This window comes from Parasteatoda tepidariorum, chromosome 10 (assembly GCF_982258835.1).
Source record: "Parasteatoda tepidariorum strain Cologne lab strain chromosome 10, Ptep-v5.0, whole genome shotgun sequence".
NCBI lineage: Eukaryota > Metazoa > Arthropoda > Arachnida > Araneae > Theridiidae > Parasteatoda > Parasteatoda tepidariorum.
Window position 1 is genome coordinate 98,779,679 of NC_141764.1, and position 24,156 is coordinate 98,803,834.

At 28.3% G+C, this 24,156-nt stretch overlaps 1 protein-coding gene across 1 annotated transcript; it reads left to right on the forward strand.

Moving 5' to 3' along the window:
* Positions 1-4,169: 4,169 nt before the first annotated feature.
* ATPsyngamma (ATP synthase, gamma subunit) lies at positions 4,170-17,352 on the forward strand. The gene is made up of 7 exons (XM_043047511.3): positions 4,170-4,461; positions 6,597-6,634; positions 8,121-8,252; positions 10,675-10,876; positions 13,166-13,309; positions 14,947-15,167; positions 17,161-17,352. The coding sequence occupies exons 1-7, from the start codon at positions 4,424-4,426 to the stop codon at positions 17,259-17,261; spliced, it is 876 nt and encodes a 291-aa protein (XP_042903445.1). The 5' UTR covers positions 4,170-4,423; the 3' UTR covers positions 17,262-17,352.
* The last annotated feature ends 6,804 nt before the right edge of the window (positions 17,353-24,156 follow it).

Consider the following 24,156-nt stretch of genomic DNA (forward strand, 5'->3'; position numbering starts at 1 on the left):
CAACTTTCCAAGTCAAAATGTATTTCAAAAAATTTTACAGGGTGAGAAGGTTTTTAAATTGTCATTTTTCTATGCTCTTGAAATCATTAATAATAAACTATTTACATTTACATTAGTTATTTCAAGAAATCCTGATGTTTTCTGCAGAAAGTAAACGTCTTAGGCAAAAATCTTAAAGTAATGTTAAATGCTGTAAAATGACGAAATTGCCATTATCCTGGCTGCCATTTTCCTGGCATATAAGTTCCAGGACATTAACACAGTTATAAAAAATTTTTTTGAAAACTATAATGTAAAGAGAGGGAAAACAAATATTAACCTAATACCCAGTTCATGAAAGATTGTAATATGCTCGTATGTAATTAAAGTTATTTATTTATTTAATGATTGATTACTATACACAATTTTATTCTGTGCCTAACAACAAAAACATTTTTGATTCTTTCTACAGTGGATAAAGTAATTAATTTAAACAATTCATGGTCCTTCTAACGCAAAAGGCTTTAGGTTTTTTATTTTCAAAACACGGATAGTTAAAAATATGAAGAGTAAACTAAGAACATCACTGTACAATTTAATTCTGTCAGACTTTAAACGATGCTTGGGTGTATAAATTAAGGAATGTCGTAAAGTGGTAAAATAAAAAGATTTTAAATATTTTAAATTTAAATAATATTGTAAAAAAAATTTCGATGTAAATTTATTATAAAATTAATTTTAATGTGAATTTTTACAAAATTAATTAAAAAATTCCTAAGATTATCATTATGTAGAAGTTTTGAAGTCGTCATAAAGATATTTAAGTTCGATAAGATAGTTAAGTTTATTATTCGTGCTGGCAAAACACTTGAAGTGGCCCGGGAAAAAAGTCTGTGTCAAATTTTCTTAGAATATCACAAATTCAAAAATGCCTGCTCCTTACCCAGGCATTTTGCTTCTACTGAAAGCTTCAAGATTAATGAAATTTTACAAAGTTTTTTTGTTTTCTTTGTTTTAACTGTTTTTTTTTGCAAATTAAAGTGTAGTAAAATTAAAAACTAACTCATTGTGTGTGTTACTCTCTCACTTTCATTATATTTGAAACATTTATTAAAATTTTTCACAAAAATTTTTTTTTTGGATTTTATTTTCATAAGAAAGTTAAAATTAACTTCTCAAATTTGTCTTTTTTGAGTTTTTTAAGTTGTGTTACTTACTATTAGCTTAAAATGACTGTTTTCTTAACTTCTAAGCTAATATGTCATTTTCCTGGCATTCAAAATTTGGTGAATTTCTATTACATTTTTTTCTTGAGAAAATGTCAATAAACTACACTGCTGTCTGTAAGATATTAATGAATGTAACCAAATAAATAAACAAAAAAAATTTTTTTTTGAGGACTTTAAATTTGAAGAAACTTTTTTTTACGAATTGTCATGTTTCCAAAGAATTACCTATATATCCTTTCGATTTTACGAGCTACGATTTGATACATAGATATGGAAAGATAATAGACTCCCAGCAGCAAAACAAATCATGAATCCACAACTGAAGTAGATGCGTTTTCAACAAAAAAAAGTTTTATTTTTAAAAAAGGTAAAGAAACTGCACACTTTTCGGAATAGTTTTATAATTTCAGAAAAATTTTTAAAAAAATATTCCTGTAAGAAAAAAACGTAGCGCATTTTTAAGATTTGTAGCGGTCCAAAGATACTGAGTAGCCCAAATTCGATTTTCAGTAGCGGACTTTTAAAAGTAGCCCAATTTGGCAACACTGGGTGACCCTATTAGTTAGTATTTCATTTCAATGACATTCATGCTCTCCGCGTACAATTAATGGCAAAGAGAGCTTTTGTAAGTTTTAAGTATTCAGTATATTAATGATAAATTATGATAAAATTTAATTAAAAATATGATAAAATTTATAGTAATTAAATACTGGTAGTTTTAAAAATAAAATTTTAAAGTTGAATTTTTAGTTATGTTTTTTAAAAAAGGTAAAGAACAAAAAGTCCATCGTATATTAGGCTTTATGATTAGCAATGCAGAGAAAACACATTAAAATTGTGTAGAACTTAGTCTGATTGCCAGAACTTTAATAAAATTACGATATTTCTAAGTACTATTTTGGTTGTAAGTGCCTAAATAAAGATATATTTACAAAAACTTCTATTGTTTCAATAGATTTTTAACAATTTTAACCCTGTAGACATTATTTATTTGAAAATTAAATTTTATTCATGTTAATCTCCGTTTAACTTAAGATAGTAATTACCGAATGCAAGCTGGTCCGCACTGCGAGCAAAGCATGGAAGATTAAAGTAGGCGTTACTGTCTATTGCTGTTTTTCCCAAAGTGGTCCATATGGACCCCCAGGGGTCCGTGAAAAATAAAAGCTGATTTAGGGGTCCCTGAACAACGTCAGGGGGTCCGCGTGAGGTTTAATGTACAATAATAAAATTGTGATTGGTTTTTATTATTATGGAAATTAAGATAAATAAAATAGTAGCGATTTTTACGCCCTAAGTAAGCTATAAATAAGGTTCATCCAAGTCATTAATCTTTTTATTTTATTTTAAACAAAAGATATAATTTCAATAAATAGCTCTTCAACAAAATGCTTTTTTTTTTTAATTTGTAATTTTTATACCGTGCATATAAACAGTTTTTCACTTGGGGGTCAGTGGACAAGTTTCGACTGTAAAAAGGGGTCCATGGGTCAAAAAAGTTTGGGAACCACTGGTCTTAACTTTTCATGTTGACGATGAACACCATGACGACACCATTTGTATGTTGACGATTGTATGATAAGCACATATAAATATTCCCTTTCCACCTTATAAATATACTCTTATAAATAGTCCTTCTTCCTAGAAAAATTATAATATTAAATCCTAGGTCATCTATCATTACACTTCATCTTCCTTTATGTAATGTTGACTGTTAACATCTTCGAGACGGGCGAGTCATATATGCATTCTCAGGGTGTCGATAATCAGGGTAAAAACGATAAAAATGGCAGCCAAACTATTTTTATAGCAGTTTATTTGTCGGAGGGTAATAATTATCGATCGCAACGAATTATAGCGGTAATTGTTGTTAAACGAATTCCTGCGATTTCCATATGAACAGTCATTCAGTTACTCTGGAGACGTCCTTAATGTAGCATTGTAACGTTCATTCTTTATTGTGGCTTATTAAATTTAAAAAAGAAATATATTAGTTATTATTTCTTATGCAAGCGAAAACAAAATGGCATCTCTTTTTTTTAGAGAAGGGACATCCATAGCACATTGGAAAAATATTTGTAAATGAACAGAAAAAAATATGTATCTTCTTATTACCCTGGTAGCAAAATGATATTATTTAACATTAGAAAGATGCAATATAATACTGCCGTGTTAGAAAACGCTGGACTCTTGAATCCCTAATATTAGAACTAATATTCTATATCATTAAATAGTGTTCAATCTAACATTCGAACTTTTAAAATTATCATCTATTTCATGCAAAAGTGCCATCACATGCGGATCGCTTGAGTCGCCCCTTTTTCTATGCCACTACATGGAGAAACTCTCTTTAAAGGCCATTCCAATTACCAGAAAGAGCCACCTTAAAGATAAAATTTCAAAATGGATGAGAAAAGAGCCGCTAACAGCCTCAGGCGCCCGCAGTGAACTGATCGTTAAAACACGGTTCCCAATAGATCACCGAAATCAAGCATCACTGGCTGTGGTCAGTGTGCTGGTGGGTAATCACTTGGATCAGTCTGCGTAAGGACCGAGGGTGGGCTGTATGGGTCCTCGTTAAAATGTTCTACCGTAAAGTGCTCGACTTTGCGTTCAGGTCGTCGGGATACAAAAGCGAGGGGTGCCATCCCCTCTGCAGAGGATCAAAATTGTAATGGCATGTCTTCGGATCATCCTCAGGGATGTTTCCCACACCGTCGTCAATAGCCCATTGTGCAGATCTAGTAGTACGACGTAAATAAACAAATCTATCAATCAAAAACTCAATAAATACTCAATAAATACGGTTCGCGTATTTCCAGTCGCGGCAGAGAAAAATGAAGAATCTGAAGGGCCACTCTCACATTTTTCGCGATTAACTATTTTCCACAAATCCGGTAAACCAGTAAAAATCGGTAAAATTTATATGTGAGTTCTTAGCACGCGAAAAAAAAATTATAATTTTACCTTGGCGACAAGCGGAAGTGGATCACTGCATTCATTAAAATTGTTCCTTTATTTTCTTAAAAAAGGAACTTGCTGAAAAATGAACAAATTAGTTTGCTTTAGTGAAAATAAGCTTTATCGCGTGAGACTTTAGTTGTTTCAACTGGCAATATTTGTAACATCGAAGTCGAAGTACCACAAGGTCGTCGTCGGTCTTCGATTTTTGATAAACATTGGAGTTATAAAATTATTTTAATAAAATTTTCACTATGTTTTCAGCAGCAAAAGCAATTATATTCTCGCCATGGTAAACTGAACATCTTGATTTACTTTATTAAGTTTCCTCACGATGTTTTTAATTATTAACTTAAATTTAACTATGAATCTTGAGCTTTGTGATGTTTATACTCAATATAACTTGTTCATTATTTACACATCAGTTATGTAAGTAATTGAGATTTAAACAATAGGAAAATAGAAGACTTAATAGACAGTAAAAGGTTCATTTTCCAAGGGTCACCATGTTTACGGTGGTTGTACAGTTGTATGACCAACTTAAAATTTCAACCAACTTCTAAAGTTAATAGAGTTGGAAATGAAATTACTTATTAAGCTATATTGTAAACAACTGCGGTCGACAGAGTCCTGCTATTTTTGCAGGAATAAACAAGTAATACATAAAGAAACATTAGTAGTTCATGAAATGGTAAAACAAATTAAGCAACACCCAACTGTACACAAATAGACTTTAGTTAAATGATATGTGAGGTTTCCAGTTGCAACACAATCCTATATGTCATTTTCTTTGCATAAGAATTCTGTAGTTTTATGTTTTCATAATTATAAATTATTTCACATAGAAAAAATGTTGATAGATTTCAATTAGCACCTATAATTTATTAATCCATCTCTAATGGGGCTTCTATACTCTTGTAATTATTTAAGTAAAAATTTACAACCTATAATTATAATCTTTGAAATATTAATTGTTTGCATTTGGCCTTTAAATATGCTATTTTATAAAATATTTTTTATTTTGGGTTGTTTTGTAGTGTCTTTTGCTATGTGCTAAATTTGATTGCCAGGCTGAGAAATCTTTTTTTATGTACAGCAACTCTAGTATTTTACTGTACATCTGGCCATTTTATATGACAGCTCATTGTGCTGAAATATGATTGCTGATAAAAAGAATTGCCCATTTCTTTCAATGGGCACCTCATCATAGAAAGGTAAAAAAAAAAAAAAAGTTAAGTATCGGTGCACACAACCCAAAAGTTTCTGCAGGCTCATGATATTTTTTTAGTACAGAATGCTTTTATAACATTACAAAAATGACAAACATTTAACATATTTATTTATTTCTGACAAAAATATGCATATATACATACACATTAAAATTAAGAAAATCAGAGGAAGATTAATTTAAATAATCCCAAATTAAAATGAAATTGAAGAACTGCACTCATGTTAACATTAAGCATACCATAACCAGTCAAAAGATCAGTCTTGTTGTATTTCAAAGTATTGGTACGATTAGTGTTAAGTATTTATTATCATGTTAAGAATTAAGTAATATTAATAATTCTGCTCCTGTAATTCTTCACTGCGAAAGTCATATTTAACTTTTTGTGTTAAACTTGGGCAACTGTGTCTCATTCTTATCAATAAATAAAATTACATTAAAGGATTTCTTACCTTAGTTGTTTATTTTCATTGTAAAGCAATAGTCATGTCAAGTTTGCTCATCCGCTAACAGTGGGATCACTAATTTTAGGGCTGAATTGGCAGTTTTCTTTATGGTCACATCACGCATGCAGCCTCCATCTACCTTTCATTAATTATGCTGTCGTCTGCTTCTTATTTGATTTTCCCCCCAGCAAATGTTTTTTTGGGGGGCTTCTATGTTGTCTAACTATGGTTCAAAGTTTTTCCATTTAAAAGAGGATGGCAAAATAAAAAAGATATCACTCTGATGAACTAAGTGCCGATTTTGATGGTTCAAAAGGGTGAGCTCTGATAGGATATGTCAATTGCTTAGTGTTAGCCTATTAACTAAATTACATAGTCTGACACTAAGATTTACTTTCTCTGAATAAACATAACTTTTTTCCCCAATGGATTTAGTTTTTTTCTTTTATTTTTACTTTCTGGCTTATTTTGTTTCATTTATTTTGAATGCCAAATAACTAAATCCATCAAAAGGAGGTTAATGTTTTTTCAGAGAAAGTATGTTTTTTTGTGTCTGTATCTGTAATTTAATAGTTATCACTCATTAATCTATATACTTTTGTTCTACCTTTCAAACCATTAATATTGGCAATTAGTTTTTGAAAATTTGATATTTAGAACTAAAGTTATTTAAGTTTGTCTTTTTCATTTTGCCTTGACTTGCATATTTTAATATCAAGTTTTTTTTATTAATTTTTCTGTTATTATTTTCAGCGTTATTCAAACCAGGAATATGGCAACCTTAAAGGATAGTAAGTAATATGCATGATTTTGTTCTTACATACCGAGAATGATTTGTCTTCAATTATTTTTTAACCATTCTAGAGTTTCATTCATTTAAAATTTGTTTAGTTAAATTCAAATGAAAAAGAATAAATTAGGACAAATTATTTGTGAAATGATAGTTTCTTGTTCTTGTTTCTTAAATTTTCTTACGAATAAAATTTTTTAATTACATATTTCTTTGCTTTGCTTTCCTTTATACTAATATTAAAAATGCAGCCAATAATTTTATCCATATAATTTTTTGTTTTCCTCCAAATTTTAGAATTTTCCATGGTAATTAGAAAAATGTTTTTAATTGCTTTTTGGTGCATAAAGTATTGAAAATTTTCTTATCAAGAGATTTTTTAAGTTATAATTTTAATTTTCTTTCATGCTACTTTTTTTAATCGTTGGATATTTTCCTAACATTGCATTTGAATCATGTTTTGTTCTTTAATTATTCTTATAGCGAGTAGTTTTTTTCTTTATTGGTTAAAGGGATTTCACAGTGTAGTAAAAGAAGGTTAGGTTTCATGTATGTTATTTTTTAAAGCATACTATTAACCTGCTTTTAACATCAATTATATGCTATTAGGAATTTTATCCAGAGTTTTGAATTATTCTTAGTTAAGATTTTTACCTTTCTTTTTAATTAAAAAAGAAAGGTAAAAGTAAATAGTTTTTTCATGGATTTGTTAATAATTTTTCCATAGATTTGCGTTTGAAGGAAACCTTTGGGAGAGATCATTGAAACCTCTCCCGGCGACCGGGAAAGCCTCTGTGTCAAATGGAGAAAAAGTCAAGTGTGGAAACACAAAAAAATATCAAAGCAAATAAGTAGATTAAAAATGTATTCAAAATATTTGTGGGAGGCTACTATTTAGAGAGCTCTTTATGGCAGTCTCTGAAAGATATCTACACATGTTGCAGTCAGATTGCACTATCAATAATTTATTTTTAGAGTTGAAAGTTAAACTAAAAAAAAAAGTTATTTTAGAAGAAACTAAGCATCTCAAACAAACAAACCTCTTCTCATCTTTTGGAGCTAACTAATTTTTATAATACAAAATTCAATGCTAACTTAAACAAAAAAAAACATAATTCTTTCTTTATTTGGAATATTTCTTAATTGGTAAATTTGTTTTAACACATTATTAAATCAGTAGAGTTAATTTTTATTTTATTCATTGAACCATTCGTCATGATGCCAACACAAGTGGCATTTCCACACCAAGAAAATTAAAATCGTTTGCAAAAGATGTTGTAACATTTTGAAGTGAATGACCCCTAAGAACCTCCATTAATAACCATTTTGCTGTGGAACAGAGAGGTTTTACTGTAATATTGTTTTTGAGTAATAAATTTGGTTAAAAAAAAGTTTATCAGAATTTAGATTGGTAAATGGGGGGTGATCTGATTTAAATAATTTTTTATTTCATTTACTGTTGTTCAATGATGTGATTTTGTTTCCAGTTCGAATGCGGCTGAAATCAGTAAGCAACATACAGAAGATTACTCAAAGTATGAAGATGGTATCAGCTGCTAAGTATGCTAGAGCTGAACGTGAACTGAGGCAAGCTAAACCCTTTGGTGAAGGCACAAAGTGTAAGACTTATTTTATTCATTTTTTCTAAGTATCGCAAATAACTATTATGTTAAATGACTAAAATTCATCTTGGAGACGTATATTTAAATTTATTATTATTAATGATTCGTGTAGCATTTTTAATAACAAATATTTTATTTTGGTATTTCCCTATTTTTTAGAAAAAATTTCAATTGTAGTTTCATGTTAAGCAAGTGTGAATGAAATAAACTTTTATTCATTTTAAGAGGCAAAAGTGTTTTCTTGTTATGGTATTGATATTATAATTATAATTTCTACTTTGATATAATTTAATATTGTCAGGAACATGATATTAACCAGGGATGAGATTCTTTCGCGGATTTCCGCTTTTTCTCTGATTTTTCCATTTTTTCCGCTAATTTCAGCTGAAATTTTTTTTTCACAAGTTAAAATATTTTATGAGGAATTTAATTTTCCGCTGAGCGAAATTATTGAAATCCTCATTCCTCCCTCTGAAATTTCTCTAAAAATCATTTCCTTGGGATAAAACTGGTTGACCTTTATACAGGGATGAGATTTTTTTCGCTTTTGTCTCTCGAATTTCAGCCTTTTTATCAAAAACTCAGATTCTCTAAAATTTTTTTTTTTTTTTTATTCATTAATAAATATCCCGTTTTTTTTTTTTACAAAAATTCAGTCGTTGAAGTCAAATTATTATATTTATTTACGATTTTCAAAGAAAAACAGAAAATTCAAACTATGTCCTAGCTGCTAATCCTTCCGCATGTTTACTTATATTAGCTATTTTCTCCGATTTCACGCACAGAAAATAAGATTTTCCGTATTTTTTATCCGTCGGCGGGATAGCTCGTATTTTCGTAATTTAGACGTCGCTGCTTCTTGTATTCTGGAGAGAAAGCAAAAAAAAAAAAATAGAGGTGGATTTGTGGTGAAAATATTTATTTGCTCATTCAATTAATCTTGTAAATTTTTATTTATTGTGTAAGAAAAAAACAATTCAAACAAGTCTTTTAGAAATCAGAAGTCCAGACTCTGCAAATATCTCGATTTTTATTCACGCGATTTTAATATCAATCATCGATTTTCGTATTTACCTGATTTAAAAGTTGCGCATTGCAATTCTTATTTACGCTTTTTAAATATCGTACATTATGACTCGTATTTACGAGATTTAAGAATCTAATATCGTGTTTTGTATTTTTGCATTTTTAAAATCGCGATTTTATTATCAAACATCGATTTTCGTATTTACCTGATTTAAAAGTTGAACGTTGCGATTCTTATTCAGGCCATTTAAATATTGTACATTGCGATTCTTATTTACGAGATTAAAAAACCAATATCGCGATTTGTATTTACGAGCTTTTAAAACCCTATGTAGCTACGCGAGCTTAAAATCCAATGTCGTGATTCGTTTTTGCGGTTGTAATATCGCGCGATTTTAAAATTATGCATCTTGATCTAAAAATTACGCATCATGATTTGTATTTTCGCATTTTTTAAATTCGATGTAGAGTTTCATATTCACGTGATTTAAAAGCCTCATATCGGGATTTATAATCACATGGATTACAAGTTTAAACAAAAATTTGACAAAAAAATGCGATTTATATATATATATATATATATATATATATATATATATATATATATATTGGATTTCCTCTTTTTTACTTTCTGACTACTCTCATCCCTGTATTAATTTATCATATGCCACATATTCGTATGTTTATAAAAATTTATATATTAGTATGCTTTTAGTAAACTATAAATAATTTCTCATACATCATGGTTTTATGAATCAAGGTAGACAATCATTCTTTCTGACTAGATCATTTTTACAAGAACCTAATTTTGATGTTTGTTATTCAGATGCGTACTTTGTCTATGAATTGCCTGTATTTCTTAGTACAGTGCAAAATCGAAAATCTCTAAAATCCGGACTCTTACGTCCAGTCCGCCAGAAAAAAATTTCTAAAAGAAAAATAGCTTAAAATAAAAATGTAAAAGTGTAAAACTCCAACAATGATGCAGTAGATGAAGAGGTAGGGGTGGGGAGTGAATGAAAGCTCATAGCTGATAAGGAAATTACGGGGGGAAATGACAAAAGTTTGATTTTTAATGTCTCTTATTTATTATTTGAAGTGTATATTTATGTTAAGTTTTAAAAGTTGACGTTGGAGGTCTATGCACGCGTGTTTAAGCGTGAAATCGGCCTGGCGAATTCGAGAGTGCGATAATTCTATCAATTTAAGTAACGTATCTAAAATCCGGAAATTTCGGAAATCTGAACCTTCCAAACCCCCCAGTAGTCCAGATTTTCGAGGTTGCACTGTATAATCAAAAAAAATTTTTTAAAATATAACATTTTATGATTCAGCCTATGAATAGTCTGTATTTTTTAATATATTCTATTTATATTTATTTTTTTGAAAATAGCATTTTATGACTCAGCAGAAGTTAAAGCCGATGAATCTAAACCCGGGACCATGATCATTGCTGTGACATCAGACAGGGGTCTCTGTGGTGCTGTTCACAGCAGTGTGGCTAAAAGGATTCGTGCTATGATTAGTGAAGTGTCTGACTCTTCTGATATGAAAGTTATCTGTATTGGAGACAAGAGTAGAGCTATGTTAAGAAGGTTATTTTTTTTCCTCTTATTTGAAGTGATTAGTCTTATAACAATTACTGAACAATTTGACAATTGTTGTAGAAGGATTTTAATGCATTCCTTGGTTGAACATTAGCAAGGCTTGCCAAAGTGGGTCAACTGAAAAAAAAAAACCCCACATGGAGAAAAAATTCACCTGAAAAAACCCATCGAAAGCAAAGTAATTGAGTAATTGTCATTTGAGGTGCAGAGTTTTAGGGCCCCCAGTGAGGGGACTCGGATTCGAGTCCAAGCAGTGACAGATGCCTGGCTCGAATAGTTTATAAAAGAGCCATGTAAAACATCATAAGTGGATCATAGGTTAGAATCCCCTTTATTGTCGTCCTAACTGTGGAAGGTTTTTGTGATTTTTCTCTCTATGTAGCGTAAATTGTGTTAAGTTAGTTCCATCAAAAAGTCCTCCATGTCCTTCAGCTAGATATTCAGTTAGGCATAATAATTTCCTTTTTTCTATTAATAGAATTGTTACAAGTGAATGGTATAATAAAATCATTTATAAGGGCATATTAGAAGAATTAATGCTGAAAAGTTGAGCTGGAACTTTGTATGAAATTTTGCTTAACTATCAGTGAGTTATGTTGAATTAAATCCTATTGTAGGTAAATATGGGCCCTACTTATTTCCAGACACTATACATCGTTCTGCTTTTTATTTTTATATTTCGCTTTTTTTTTTTTTTTTGCTGTGCTTAGTTTAATGCTATTTAAATTTGTTGATATAAATCTTTTTATAAAATGTTTTTATAGTACTAAATATGCAAAAGACAATTTATAAATTTTACCTTAAGATGTTTTTATTGTCAATTTATAGGTGCAACAATTATCCAAAATGCTCTCTTTCTCAATGTAAAATAGAAATTATTTATTATTAAACAAATGCCAGCCATTGGCTATTAGGGCATTAGTCGTCTAGCTCTCCAGTACTTCTTAACAACACAGTCAAAGTCTCTTGGTGCGGAGCATGTGCCCAATATAATATAAATAAAATGGCTAAAACAATTATCAATGTTTTCAGCCTATTCCTGTTGGCCAGATAATTGTATAGTAGGATTCCATAATTAACAAAATTATCTAGATTTCTTCTGTTGCCTTCATCATAAAATTAGCCAAAAATATATTTTACTTATATATTATTTATTCTTCATTTAGAAGTATTTACTTGCAATATTTATCACCCTACATCCCTTTAATATTCTCTACTATTACTACAATTTGACTTTTATTTATTATTCCAAATTTAAGGCTTGAAACTGCAAGTGGTATTCGTATTTTGAAATAATCTCTTAATATTTCTTTATTATGTAAAATTTTGTGAAATACATTGAAAATTGTATGTAACTTAACTTTCTTGCAATTATTTAACAGTGAATAAGTTATACATTACTTTTATTATCAACTTTATATAGAATGGTTTTCAGTCAGACACGTGCAATTAAAGTTATAAATACAAAACTGTTAATAGGAATTAACTTTACACAATATTACTAAACAATCGGGCAAAAAACTAGCTTTTTATTTATTTATTATTTTATTTTTAGTATTTAAAATGTTCTGCGTGTATGTAAAAATTAAAAGAAAAGTCAATTGTTTTGTTCCGATTTAATGAAGATCAGATTATAGAAATCATGTAGGAAAGAAAGTAAACTTAAAAAAAAAAAAAAATGAAGGAGCACTTTATTGTGTTCCGACTTTTATTTTTATTTTCCTGTTTATTATTATCTTATTTATTTATTAATTTTTTATTTATTTATTTTTTTTTACATTTCTCTTGCCTGTATTATATTATATATATTGATTTATTCAAACATTTTTGAAAAGATTAGGTTTCAAATTTTTAGTGATTTTTTTTCTTCCAATTTAACATCAGCTGCTTTTCTAATTTCATAAAAACATCATTCCTGGAATCAATTGTCAGAGGAATATTATTTCAATATGATTCTCATTTCTTCAAGCTACATGGCACATCTAATTTACAGAATTTAAATGTTAAATTCTCTTGATCTTATTAAAAACTAAAGTTTCTAGCTTTCCCCTGATTAAGTTGAGGAACTTTTATTTTTCATAATTATTACAATGATTAAAGTTTGTAAATAAATGCTTATAGATTCGATAAATTTTTTTTGTCTATTTTATTAGCTTGACAGCAAATACAGCAATATTGGATGGAAACACTTTAATTTATTTGTAATAAGTTTATTCACAATTCCTAATCATAGCTGAAGTCAAAAACTGTAAAAAATATTTGTTTATTTTTCACTAGGCACTTTGGTCAAAATATCATGGCTGTATATTCTGATTATGGTAAAAAGCCTCCAACTTTTGAAGATGCTACTATGGTTGCTGATTATGTTATCAACTGTGGTTTCACATTTGAGAAGGGATTGATAATATTCAATAGATTCAAGTAAGAAAATTTAATGAGTCTGTGAAATGTTGCAGTTATCTAATGCCCTGACTTCCCCAGTTTCCGTATTGTGATAATATTTAACCAATTTTAGCAATCACACTATAAATATAAAATAGTTTACTTGCCTTACTTAATACTTTCTTATAAAATAATATTCCTTGGTTTTTCTTATTAAGATAATGTTTAACTAATTCAAGTGGAAAACAAAGCAATAGTTTTTTCCCCTTAGATTTTTCCTTATTAAATATTACTTAGTTTCCTTGTCATAATATAGTATTTAACTGATTAAAAAAATCAAACTTATAAAATACAGTACAGAACCCGTTATCCGGAAATCAGAAAACCGGAAAACCAAAAAACCGGAACGAAATTCGATAAATTTTCCCGCCATTTTTAAAAACAATTTTTTTCCCTCATAAGATTTTAGGATTTTTCTTTCTTTTTTGAGAGATGTTTATCTTACCATCATTTTGGAAATAATCATTAGTGTATTACTCCGTTTTTTCTTCTTTTTAAGATTATTTCCAAAAATTTTTTTTTTAAAGTTGGGTTTAACAATAAAAAAAACGGATTTTTGTAACGATTCAGAAAACCGGAAAAATCAGTTATCCGGAATAGCGATGGTCCCGATCGTTCCGGATAATCGGTTCCGTACTGTACTTTCATTTCCCTTTTTTTTTTTTTTTTTTTTTTTTTTTTTTTTTTTTTTTTTTTTTGTGACTAGTTACAGTCTATTCAATTTTCTAACTTTTAAAGTATACATAGCTTATTAAATATTAGGCAAGGTAGGTTGAACCTATGCGCACTTGTGATCAGGCTCAATTATTTTAATACTACTGAATATTTTTATTTATTTTGTTGTGTCCTTTGCTAGCACTACAAATCAATGAAAGATTTGCGTAGCACAGTTAAAATAAGCCTTTTTTATTTCAATAAGTTATTTAATACTGCCAAGTGATTTTTAGAACTCTAAGTGCTTTACCTTCTGAAATTTATTGAATAATAAATTATTTTTCAAGGTTAGATCTTTAATTTAAGCTATTTAAGTTTATATTAAGAAAAATAATTGTGATCTTTTGTGAAACCCTAAACATGGGGTACAGTGGTCTACTTAAAACCAGGGTATCCCGTCATAATCAGTTTACATTTTGAAAAATATATTTTTCAGAATTTAAAATTTCCTGCTTTACTAACTTCATGCTTAATTTGCCTAACATAACTTTTCTCTAAACTTTAAAATATCAATGGAGGCAAAAAAGAATTTGCCATATAAAGTTTTTCCTCCCGGTGTTCTCTTTAAGTTTTTAAAGAAATTATTTTTCATGAAATTTTGCATTGTTTTTCTCAAAATTACAAAACAGGACTCTGACTGGAAATCCTGAATCTAACCTTTGTACTTAAAAGATCTCAATTTTAATCTATCTTGAAATTGCTTGGGTTAGTATAAGATTTATATGGAAATAAATAGTCCTATTTGGTAGTTTTAATCCTAATCTATTAAAATGGGCAATTAGTATTTTTTTAAATTTAAGTGTCACTGCATTGAGAAGATCATTAATGATTCTGAGCAATATAAATATTTTAAAATATTTTTGTTTTTCTGACTATATTTATTTTGATTCTTCGTCTTACAGATCAGTAGTTTCTTATCAAACTACCGAAGTTCCAGTGTTCAGCGCTGATGCAATTTCCAATGCTGAGAAGATCAGCATATATGACAGTTTAGATGCTGATGTGATCAAGTCTTATCAAGAATACTCACTGGCATCTATGATATTCTATGCCATGAAAGAGAATGCATGCACTGAGCAAAGCTCTAGGATGACTGCTATGGATGGTGCCAGCAAGAATGCCGGTAATGTCACCATTTCTTTCTTTTTTTTCACTACTACATTTCTTTTACCTTTTTTTAGTTTACTTATTTTTGTAATTTTAAAATTTTTATACATTGTTTTCATAAATATCAGCATTACCTTTTTTTAGGTCATTTATTTTTGTGATTTTAAAATTTTTTATGTATTGTTTCTGTATATATCAGCATTCCTATTAGTCAAGGAAAATCTGGAATTGTAAAATTGTTAAAATATTTTCTTTCAGTAGGAAAAAGTGGTTATAATTTCTTATATAACTTTTTGTAAGAGACTTGGTAGTATAAACTGCATTCTCTCCATATATCAGTTTCAAATAGTTGAAACTCTTAAGTTTAAGAAAAAAAAATCAATTAAATATTTAGAAATTTTTTATTTATTTATTTTTACAAGATTCAAAAAGAAAGTCATAATTTTCCTTTACAATAATTTCGAAATATATAATAATATTTATTTTTAAAAAAAACTCATATTTGACTCCACCCATGAAATATTTTCTGGCAATGTTTTAGGTACTTTTGAAAAAGGGCATCAAATAGTAACTATTTATGTCCTTCCAAGATATCAAAAGATGTCTGGGTTTTTTTTTTTAGTGAATTTTTAAAGTATTAATATTAATCAAGTGATAATATGTAAGAAAAAAAATGGAATACTTATATTTGACTTTTATTGTTGCTGTTTAGGATGACATTGTATCATTGTTAATATCCAGCATTCCTCCCCCCCCCCCCAAAAAAAAAGAAAAACTTAAACCCAGTTTAATTTAAAGGTTGCCCTATTCACTAAGAGGCTTATGTTTTCAGTGCACAATGATACTTTAAACTCATAGTATATGACATGAAAAAATGGGATGTCAAAATGGAAGTGATTTAAAAGTTGTGGGTTTTGTGTCAAAATATAATTATTCCAATTTATATGCTTTCTCACACAAATTAGTATGTCACTTTAAAATCGCCATTTAAAGCGAAAGCAATTTTTATATTTTATGTTATTCATCAATTTGTTATTTAATGTGTGTCATACTTTGGGACATAGTCTTTTTGTGGCGATGTGAGATTGAGATCGAATTAAAATTTTGAAGGGGGTAGAGAAAAAGACAGGAAATAACTATAATTTAAAGCACAAAGTATTTCATTGATTCTTCCTCTTTCTAGGAAGCATATTCTTGAAATGTGAAATTGTTTTCCACGAGAGCTTATTTTCGATAAATAAATATAATAAAATACTGGAAAACAAAGCAAAGTCACTCTTGAATAGGGTTCTGTATGAAATAAATCAAATTCTAGTTGGCAATAGTCAGATATTTTTATGACATGAATTTGAAATCTCCATTTTGCAATTTTGATTGTGCATTCTAATCATAGATAAAGCAGCAATATATTTTACTTTAGTATTTTTGTGTAAGAAAAATCACTTCACTTTAAAAAGAAAGTTGTTAGGGTTCCATTTTTATTTCTCCTTGCTATTTATTTATTAGATTTTCAAAAGTTTACCTATCGTAAAGAATTGAACTTCTGTGCTCTAAAATAACTGAATTTATAAATTCTCTGTTTATTACTGCAAATAAACTCGGGAAGTGATCAAGGGTACGTATGCATAACAGACAAAATAAAGCAGCTCCTCAGTGTTGCCCTCTCTGCTTGACCCCCCCCCCCCATTGTAACCCTTTTTACTGTACCCAAATTTATGTAAAGTCCTTTTTTGTATCTTCTGAAGTTACCAGCAGATGGCAGCAACGATAGGAAAATAATTTTCCATTAGCATTTGAAGATTACTGAAGTTGGTGTTAAAGTTGGCTGTCGAGAGTCTTATAAAACAGGGGTGATTGTATTCCGGGGTTTTTGGATCTAAAAACTTAACTTAATATTCTTATAGGTTGAAAAGTTTCACCATTTATTTTCACTAATTATGATAAAGAGTATACTAAAATATATTTTTGCTGTTTTGAAAGTACTTGATTAAAAAAATTGTTTGTTTCAGGTGAAATGATTGACAAATTAACAATGACTTTCAACCGTACTCGACAAGCTGTAATCACTAGAGAACTGATTGAAATCATTTCTGGAGCGGCTGCTCTTTAATTTGTATTGTAATTATGAAAACGTGATGAGAAAATTAGATTAAAATTATGTCATATTAAAATGTTCTTGCCATAGAACTCGGACATTTGTACCTGCATTGTTTTTTTCTCATTACAACAATAGCTTGATTCCACACAATTGCCAATTCTCTTTGTTACTTTTTAAAAAAGTGTTAACATTATTTGAAACATAAATAGATTGATCACAAAGAGCAAACTTTTATTATTATGAATTATTTTGTTTTCTAATTGCTGTTAATTTTTTTCTTCTTTCTAAATTTGTTTATAACATTCTCTGATATTTAACATCTTTTATTAAATAAATTGAATTTATATACCATGCATTTGTGAGCATTTTAGGAAATCTTATATGAAATTTGTTCTCTTTCAATAAGCACAAGTTGAAGATTTGTAGAAATTTTTTCATAAGCTTTTTTTTCTGGTATCATTTTTATTTTTTAAGTTGCAGTCTCGCAACAGAAATGTTGATGTGCTTCTTCCATTTCTTCAGTTATTTCGTAGTTTTTTTTCTTTAGTTTTAAATAAAATTTTTGAGGTACTTGCAAATGGCATTTCACTCTTTTTCTCTTAGACATTTTAATCATATTAATTCCACTGTGAATTTTTCTGAAATTCAAATGTCCTTTTTTCCCCGTTAGTTTAATGTAGGGAAAACAATGAGTTAAAATGTGTAACGTTTGGATAAGTTGTCATAGCAAATATAATTCACGGTTACCACTCCACAGGGAGAAAAGGGAATTTAAAAATCACCTAAAATAACAGGGAAAATGCTGGGAATTTTTCTTTCATATTTTTGTCTTTTAAAAAATGGTGACTACTCAAAGCGTAATCTATGGGATATTTAACCATGATATTTTAGCTATACTAAACTATTTTATTTACTGTAGCATTATTTAAATATGTTCAGGTGTTTTTCCAGCAATTAAAACTGATAAATATAGTTAGCACAATATAGCTGACACAAGAGCACAGTAATTGTTTCCTCTTAATATATTGTGTATAATATGTACAGGGAATTTTTTTCCTCCAGATTTGAGTGGCAGCCATAGATATAAAGGCAAAAAGATCAATCACTCGACCAAACGGACGTCACAGTGAACGTTGACATCACTGGTCTAGTAACTAGTTTGTACTCTATATCCACGCCCTCTAGTGAACTGCGGTGCTTGTTTATTGCAGCTGTACATAATTTGTTCTTTTTTCATTTGATTCTTATAAGTTGTAATGTTTAATAATAATTGATAACATTCAGTCTCATTGCCAGAAAAATTTGAAATTTGCAAATTTTCTGACACATTTTTTTTTCCAGATTTTTTTAAAGATTTATAATTTGTAAAATTTTAAACTTTAAAAAAAAAAAACTAATATGTTATTAAAATTTAATTCTTTATATCATTCTGAAATTCAAATATTTCAAATAAAATGAAACACAATGTATTTACAAAAAATTAATAAATAAATTAAATAAAGAACATTTTAGTAAACATTCCAAGCTAGTCAAAACATTAAATTTCATATTTAGCACAATAAATTGGAAAATGATAATAATTGCTGAGATATAGTCTCATTATAGCCTGTTAGCGTACAATTAGTTTGCTAGTAAAACGTTTTCTTCGTTTTCATTTGTGTGTAATGGAAATTCTAATTATTTTCATTCAAGAAGTCTTTCATAATATGATTTTACTCCTCTATTTAAATTACAAGGTACTTTGATATATGGGTCGTATTAAAAGTTAAAAATATAATAAAGTGTTTCACAACATCCACTAAGATGACAAATTGTCTGTCAAGGATGATAAAAAAAATTGATGGTTAAAAAAACAATTCATTGCGATAATGAACATTTAGCTGTAATGCGATTATTGTTCAGCAATCTAAAAGACATTTTCGTGGTTTTCCTTTGCATTTAACGCAGCATTTGATTTGTCTAAATTGTAATTTTATTTTAAATAATATACAGGTTACTACAAAAGCTTTTATAAACATGATTTTACTCTGATATTTAAATTGCAAGTTACTTTGATTTCTGGGTCATGTTAAGAGTTAAAAATATAGGAAAAGTGTTTCGCAACATCCACTAAGATGACAAATTGTCTGTCAAGGATGATAAAAAAATTTATGGTTAAAAAAATAATTCATTGCGATAGTGAAAATTTAGCTGTAATCTTATTATTGTTCAGTTATCTAAAAGAATTTTTCGTGGTTTTCCTTTGCATTTAACGCAACATTTGATTACTTTAATTTCAACTTAATCTTGGTTAAAATGATTTTAATAACTTTTATAAACATTGTTTTACGCCGATATTTAAATTGCACGCTACTTTGATTTTTGGAATGAGTTTAAAATTACAAAAAATATGAAGAGCATCTCGCTAATCACCGAAATAATTGACTGTCTGTCAAAGATGCTAAAAAAATGATTTATTATGTAAAAAAATTCATTACGATTACTGAGCATTTCGCTGGAACTCTTTAAGCGTCAAGCAATCTGAATGATATTTTCGTGGTTTCCCTTTACGTGTAACGCAAAATATGATTGTTTTCTTTAAAAAAAAACATTCATAAAGGCAGCAATGTTTAAATATTTACATAAATTATGAGTTATTTTATCTTTATTCCTTGTTAAATCAAAACAAAATGAAGAGCATTTTGATTGTGGGCAATTAATTAGCAAGGTAGATAGTCTTACGCAGACATTAAGAAATGAATTGGGAGATTTTGATAGGGATATATATATATATTATAATAATTTGAATAATTATTCTTGCAAAGGCATTAATAAAGATCGGAAATTGAAGCTTAACCACATTTTTGTTGTATCCTTTATCTTATCCCTCTGATACTTTTATTTGTAATTATGTTTTACTGCTATTACAGACAATCCTAGTCTTTAAAAATTATTTAATAGCTCATTAAAAATTTTAAAATAAGCGTATCAAAGAGTTATCTGCTGTATTGTTAAAAAATATGTGATTGCATGTAGTCCGATTAAAGCACATATCTGCCAGCTTTAATCTTCCCATGGGGTGATTTTTCTCAATAGTAATAAAATGAAAATTGAATAAATTTTAATATTAATACCGACTATCCTTCTCTTACTTAAGTAAATTTATATATTTCCATTTTGCCCAGCTTTCAAAAATTAATTTTTTAATGCAGAAATAAATAAAAAAAACTTTTGAAGCTTTTTAAAAATAAGCATATCTAAGAGTCATTTGCTGTATTGTATTTAATCTTTCCAGCGATGGTTTTCCTCAGTAATAATAAAATGTAATTTGATTTACAATTCTGGGAAGAAATATATATATTTTTTTAACGGAGTTTAAAAATGCCCTATCATAAGATAATCATATCTATACAGTCGGACCTCTATTTAACAAAGCCGCTAAATCCCAATAGCAAATTCGTTATATGGAAAATTCATTAAGCAAAAAATCACCTTTTCAAATACTTAAACAGCACAAAACTGGGTTTTAAATTTATAAACGCTAGACATAATTAAAATAGCAATTGATACACCTTTATCTTGTAAACTGGTATCTACTATTTATTTTATAAATCATTTGAAATGCAAACAAAAAGGGAAAAGGATTTTATTGCTTTCTCTAAAAATTAAGTGACTGCGAAAATCAATTCAAGAACATTTCCCCCATAAAATGCATTAACAAATTTGAAATAGGGAAAGTCAGGATCTCAAAGAAAAGTTTGTTAAATAAAAAATTCACTTAGCTATTTGGAAGTTATTTTACGAAAAAATTTCCAAAATTTTATTAACTCCTCAAAAAAAAAAAATCGAAAATGTAAGTTTGTTAAATAGTTTGTTTGTTTGTTTGTTTGTTAAAATTTATAAATCTAAGAAATTAAAAGAAATCATTAACTTTTTACCACATTAAATATAAGATAAAATGTTACGTAAAATGCATAAAAGTTTGCAATAGGAAATGAGCAAGGTTGAAAATTATAGTTTTTGAAACACAAAACAGTTAAACTTAGAAGATGTTGCGTGTCATATTGCTTATTGCAACTCTCTTTAAAGTTTGAAAATAAAATCTAAAGGATTATTGTATGACTAGTGCATAAATGATACAGTGAAATTTTAAAATGATAATATTGCTATGGTACAGTGATAATATAGAACGCGAAATCAATAAATCAGAATCTATGAATCTCACCCTATTCAATTTATATTTTTATTATTTGCTGAAAGTTATGTGAAGTCCAGTTGAGATTTTTATAGTTAATACAACATATATTTTTTGTTCATTTTTTCTTTTCAATCTTCATATCACATCAAGTTTTTTATTTGTATGCTTTTTAATTTTTCTTAAATAATTTAAGAAATTGTATTCTGATACAGTTTTGAATAATGTGAGACTTAGGAAATGTGCATTACTCTTCAATTTGTATATTAAATTTTATGTATTTTTAACAATAGTATAATTTCAACTTGATTGTTTCTTGTAAGATGGTTGAGGTTTTGTTCATTCCAAACTAGTTTTGAAAAAAACAACAACAAGAAATCAGTAAAACTCCATGAAATATTGATGAACAACGATTGTGTTCTCAACTCAATCTCAAATTTAATTAAAAAAGAAATCATTTATTAATGTTGATTTCCGTTTGATATGTAAAATATTCAAGTAAATGTTGCAACCACTGAAAATGAATTTAATATCTCTAGCTGAGTTTAAATAAGAAAAACCGCAGATTGGAGGGGGGGAGGTGACTGCAGCCCCCGAAAGAGTATTTGGCCCTTCCAAGAATCTCGAAATTTCAGAATGTAACACTGATTTTTGAAATTGTTTTAAAAATTTAAAGAAATGCATCTGTATTTTAAATGTAAATTTTAGCGAATTGAATGTTGTTGTTTTTTTATTGAATACACAATTTTACGACGACATGTTAGGTAAGGCTATAATTTCCCAATTTATTAATTTTATAAACACCTACATACCATTTCTACAAAAGTTTTTTTTCTTCTTTTCGAAAGCCAGTAAAAATAGCGTTGCTGCTTTGCATTTTCCTAATTTTCTCCAAATATGGTGTAAATATATTTTACTTCATATTTCACTCTTAATTCAAGTGAATATTTTTACTTAGTATAATAATTTGACTTTTAACTTAATGTAGTAATAATTAGACTAATTTTTATTTATTTATTTGCTTAAAGGTGCTTATTTTCGATTTTTAAAAACCCTTATAGGTGCATTTTTCATTGGGTGTTTTTAAAAGTGCTTAATTTTCCCTTTTCGAAAGTGAGATTTTTTTTCTTTACCGTGTCGATTTTTTCCACATATTATTGCAAAAGCGTGTTTTTCACTTTGTTCTATTCAACGTTTTCACAATTCATCAAACCACAATCTATTTCGGCATACTGTCGGTCCATAGTGTATGAAAGCCCTGATCATTTTGCATGTTTGATGAAATACTTGCGAGTTCACATGCGTTTAATGAGCTGAGTTGTGTAAGATTCTAGCACTCTCTGCTGCATTTTGCAAGATATTCTCAATATCAGGCTTCATTTTCCACCCTCTGAAATCGAATCGAAAAATCTCTCGATGTTTTTATGGCAGCTAATATAGAAAAGAGTTCTTTGTCAGAAACTAGTTATTTTATCATGATCATGTTAAGTCTTTGAAAATTATTTTGCAATTAAAAGAAAAAGACTCTTTTTTTTATATCTTTTTTTTCGTCAGTCAACTTAGCATAAGTGTCAGTCATATTTGCATAAAGTTAAATTCTTCTAAATGTTAAAATTCCTTTAAAACAGAAAAATACTTAAGTGATACTTTTTAAAAATAAACTATTTCCTTCTTATCAAAAAAATAAATTTGTCGAAAAAAATATATAGATGGGGGAAAAGTGATTTTTTTATATATTACGTAATACAAAAGTTCATTTCAAGACAAATTATCTCTAATGTTCTTAAGTGAAAGTAAAAAATAGATAAATATTTCATTGAGCAACATAAATGCAAATTATTTCTTAATTAAATTGTATTGGGTATAAAATAAAACTATTGCGTTATAGCTCTAAATAAGAAGCAACATTCAATTTGCACTCAGTTCAGTCTATTGTTAGCTTTAGGATATTTATATTTAGTGAATTATGAAAGATTTTATGAATATTATATCTTAACACGGTTTTTTAAGCTAAGTTAAAAAAAAAGGAAACAAAGTTAAAAAACGGTTTAAGAAACCCACGTTCGAAAAAAAATGTGGAAATATCTAGTCGCAACTAAAAGAAGAAAATGATGAAAAATAACTTGGAGTGACGATAAAATCGACACGAATAAAGGCCGTCAAAAGTGATGCTTAAATTGCCTAATTAGAAAATCGTTATAATACCAGATTAAAAATACCAAAATTTTCAAAATCCCGTGAAAAAGCGTTGCAATAACTGTTGAAAAAACTAAAAAAAAAAAACAACTTAGATTTGCGATGTCTTTTAGATTTGTTTGCTTCTTATTAACGGCACAAATAAAGTGCACATTTAAATGTGCGATTATGTCGTATTAAAAATATCGGGATTTACAAAACCATGGGGAAATGAGTAACAATAAGTGTTGAAGAAACAATAGAAGAAAATACTTAGAGGAACGTTACAATACTTGGAAAAGCGAGAAAAAAGATCGGGTTTTTAAAAAAAAATACTTTGTGATCCGATAAATAACCTCCTAAAACACGATCGAAAATCGCTTAGATTAACTATAAACTGAACATAAGTAAAGAGCTTTAAAAGTAATGACTAAAATTCAAAATCCACGTATCATAATTTTGTCGAAATAAAAATATGAGATTTTTATTAAAACTTGGGAAATTTTTTGCGAAAACCACCGTAAAAAACGATCGAAAAACTACATTGATTTAGATTTC